This window comes from Electrophorus electricus, chromosome 19 (assembly GCF_041902795.1).
Source record: "Electrophorus electricus isolate QZ-2024a chromosome 19, ASM4190279v1, whole genome shotgun sequence".
NCBI classification, from domain to species: domain Eukaryota; kingdom Metazoa; phylum Chordata; class Actinopteri; order Gymnotiformes; family Gymnotidae; genus Electrophorus; species Electrophorus electricus.
In genome coordinates, this window is record NC_137515.1 from 18065001 (window position 1) to 18069215 (window position 4215).

Below are 4215 nucleotides of genomic sequence, written 5' to 3' on the forward strand. Positions count from 1 at the left end.
GGTAGTTTAAATAGCAGAACTAACACATTTGAAAGAAAACATAACTTGCAGGGTCTTTTCTTTTGACATTCTTCCAGGTGCTGACAGATGTGCACCTTAGTATAGAGGCAGACGTGTGGTTAATTACCGAGTCAGAGCAGGTGGACGAGAGCTTGTTTTATACCGGGTCAGAGCAGGAGGACTATCACTGATGTACACATTGCAAGACAAGCTGAACCATGCATGCAGAAGTATGTAGAGTGTTGTGGTATACAATAGCGTTGACCTGCAGGCCTGTGACCTGTCCAGTGCCACACTAAACTCTGGGTACAGTTTCATTTACAAGATCAGGACTAATGCTTTTGAAGGAGGATTATGGAGTGATCTTTGAGGTTTCCTCAATTGGTCTTTTGTATGTTTTAACATCTAGGGACATCCGTGTTCCCATCCAGGTGTTTTCGCTAGCTCAAGTTCACGTTCTCTCTTCTTTCTTTCTCTCTCTCACTCACTCACTCTCTCCACTCTTCCTCTCGTCCCCAGAGTCGTATGGCAGAGAGCTTGCGTCTGTTCGACTCCATCTGCAACAACAATTGGTTCACCAACACGTCACTCATCCTCTTCCTCAACAAGAAGGACCTGCTGGCAGAGAAGATCAAGCGCATCCCTCTCACCGTCTGCTTCGCCGACTACAAGGGCCAGAACACCTACGAGGAGGCAGCCGTGTACGTGCAGCGCCAGTTCGAGGACCTCAATCGCAACAAAGAGACCAAGGAAATCTACTCCCACTTCACCTGCGCCACCGACACCAGCAACATCCAGTTTGTGTTTGACGCCGTCACGGACGTGATTATCCAAAATAATCTCAAGTACATTGGCCTGTGCTAGGACCAGGGGCAGGGGAGGAGCTACCCTCCACAGGAAGCGGGGTATATCTGACAGGTGACTCCTTCGGGTCTGCCTCTCCTGCTAGTTACCATGGGGACCTGGATGAGCTGCATGGGGAGGTGGGGGGGGGGGGGGTCGCTAAATGCTGCCATCTTTGCTCAAGTTATTAATAATGAGAAGTTAATGGTGGCGAGAGACTTTTTGACATTGGTATAAATGTGTTTGCACTGAATTTATGAGTATAAAGACACTCTCTGTCTGTCTCTCTGTCTCTCTCCCTCGCTCTTTCTCTGTCTCTCACACACACACACACACACACACACACTCACACACACTCACACACACACACACACTCACACACACACACACACACACACTCACTCACACACACACACACACACACACTCACTCACACACACACACACACACACACACACTTTCCTACACATCCTTAGGTTTAACTTCACTCTCAAAGGACATGGAATCAATGATCAGACACGTTTGAGACTGGCACACTGGTAACTTCAGAGAGCGGTGGGTTCCCTGTGTTCTCTGGCCTCCTGAATCCTGGTACCCCACTCGTCACAGTCAGTCTCTCGCCCTGCTCCATCCTGTCAGAAGCTCCCACTCACCTTGTGTGAGTATTGCTGCTTTGGGAGAAAACTGAAAGAAAAGAGTCTTAAAAGAGTTTATTCTCTGAGAGGAGACAGGTCTTAGAGTATGGATAGAGTATGGACTGGCCTGCTTAATCCTGGGAACCTATCAGGAAAAAGGACTGGCTTCCTTCCAAAGGCAGAAACTGCCATAGTACAATGCTGATATAATAATATGGCTTTTACACACATTTACAGTTGTTTTTCTTTTGGCTGTCTGACCCATCAAAAATGCTGTTTTATTTTTTATTTTTTTGTCTAAAACAGTATGTACTTTAATACCCTGTTTTAGAAAAAACATCTTATTTTCCAAGAGTGTTACACTGAACTGAGCATTAAGTGTTTCATAAATATCATTTTACTTTCCAAAAGAAACGTAAATAGTGCCAATATAAATGTAAATAAGAAACAGACCCGTCCAAAACCTTTTGGTTTTTATTAAGAATAAAATGCTGAGTCATTCTAATATGCATGATTTTCTTATTTTGGAGTTTTGATAAATTATAGCTTCATTTGTTTTATTATATTTTTGATTTTATTAATATACTCCCAAATATATATATATATATATATATATATATATATATATATATATATATATATATATATATATATATAAAAGTCAAACACTGTGTACAGCAGTTTTCTGAGATGTATTTATTGGAAAGAGGACTGTAAAAAAAATACTCATATTCACCTCAAACTCAAGCCCAGCATGGGGACATAAGCAAAGAGGATGCTGGCGACTGCAAAACAAAACAAAAAAACAAAACAAAAGAAAAACAAAACAGTTAATAAGAAAACTAACAAATATATTTAAAAAAAAAACAAAACCTCATGAAAAAAATCAAATAATCTCACATGAGAAAAAGAAAACATTCTTTTTTATTTTGCTATCATTTTGAGTGGACATTGTTGTCGGTATGATGTGTAAATAGTATGTGAGGTGCATTCTTTGTGAGAAAAGAAAAAAGAATTCACTTACATTTAAAGGCATGGGGGTGTTTGGCAGACAGACAGGGCCACGCCCCCTTTCTCCTGTCTCCGCCCCCTCCAGCTCTGATCCTGTGCAGCCTTCCCCAGCTAAGGGCTTCTGGCTTTGACTACAAGATGTCTATTGAAAACAAACAGAGGAATATTTAAATTTAAAAAAAAGTATAAAAGAACAATAACTGAATAAAAATGATTATGCAAATTGTTTCTTGTGCTGGAGATGTTTTTGTGAGGTGATTCTAGGTGGGGTGGGAGCAGATTTCAGAGGTGTTATCCACTCACTTGTATTTCACAAATGTTGCTCTGAAGATCCTAAATGTTTAGTGAAATTTAACAGGTGATTCAGTGAATGTCACATAAGCCTCCGCTTTGCCAAGAGTTGCAGATATCCACGTTACTGGACAGCCATGTTATATCTGGAAATGTCACAGATAATTACTATTTTTACCGTTTACATTTTTAAAATTTTTTTAAGGTTTAAATCTATTCATGACACTTGTAACAAAAAAAGTATATTTTAGGCTTAGTGTTGTCCTGTTCAGGGCTGATGTTCAATGTTTAGATCAAACCTAGGTTTGTGCCCAAAAAGGTTTTCACTGACAAACTTTTTTTTGCCAATGTCAGTGTAAACTAGGCCATGATCTATTGTGTGTGTGAAAAACCTTCCAAAATATGTTTCCTATTTAATCGGCTTGACACCTGAATGACATGGAATGGAAGTGTTTCCATGACCTGCTTGGAGCCGTGGCACACGGCTAGCTGCAGGCAGGGACCCAAGAGAAAATGGCTTCTTTGCTACCACTGCCAGTAATTATGAAACTCTTCTCATTGTGGGAAGTCCCAATGATTGCTGCTGTAATCTAGCAACACACACTCACTCTTTCTCTCTGCCTGGTTCTTTCAGTCTGTCTCTCTCTCTCTCTTCCTGTCTCTCTCTCTCTCTCTTCCTGTCTCTCTCTTACTCTGTCTATCTGTCTGCCTTTGCTCAGTCCACTCTTGGCATCCTTGAAATCTGACTGGCCACAAGAGCCAAACAAGCAACACACTAATTAAGTGTGCAATTAAATTATTCTGAAATTGATTTATGTCTACAGAGAGTTTGTCAGTGTTATACACAGCTCTCTCTCTCTCTCTCTCTCTCTGTGTGTGTGATACAGAGCAAGGGGGAAAGAGAAAGAAGATGGCTGGTATGGATACACATTTCATGCCTATTAATGTCCAGAGTCCATCTCTGTTACTTTCTCTCCCCGCTACCTCTGCCCGTCTCTCCTCGCTACCTCCGTCCGTCTCTCCTTGCTATCTCCTCGCTAGCTCTGCCCGTCTCTCCTCGCTACCTCCGTCCGTCTCTCCTTGCTATCTCCTCGCTAGCTCTGCCCGTCTCTCCTCGCTACCTCCGTCCGTCTCTCCTTGCTACCTCTGCCCGTCTCTCCTCGCTACCTCCGCCCGTCTCTCCTCGCTACCTCCGTCCGTCTCTCCTCGCTAGCTCTGCCCGTCTCTCCTCGCTACCTCCGTCCGTCTCTCCTCACTACCTCTGCCCGTCTCTCCTCGCTACCTCTGCCCATCTCTCCTCGCTACCTCTGCCCGTCTCTCCTTGCTATCTCCTCGCTAGCTCTGCCCGTCTCTCCTCGCTACCTCCGTCCGTCTCTCCTTGCTATCTCCTCGCTAGCTCTGCCCGTCTCTCCTCGCTACCTCCGTCCGTCTCTCC

General features: G+C 43.4%; 1 protein-coding gene across 2 annotated transcripts in view; it reads left to right on the plus strand.

Annotated features, from left to right (window-relative positions):
* gnaz (guanine nucleotide binding protein (G protein), alpha z polypeptide) overlaps positions 1–2712 on the plus strand; it is a 33277-nt gene extending 30565 nt beyond the window's left edge. For both annotated transcript variants that reach the window (XM_027006482.3, XM_027006483.3), the window contains exons 3-4: positions 520–918; positions 1320–2712. In XM_027006482.3, coding sequence (XP_026862283.1) covers positions 520–864 — 345 coding nt within the window. In that variant the 3' untranslated portion in view covers positions 865–918; positions 1320–2712. The remainder of the gene's footprint in view (positions 1–519; positions 919–1319) is intronic.
* The last annotated feature ends 1503 nt before the right edge of the window (positions 2713–4215 follow it).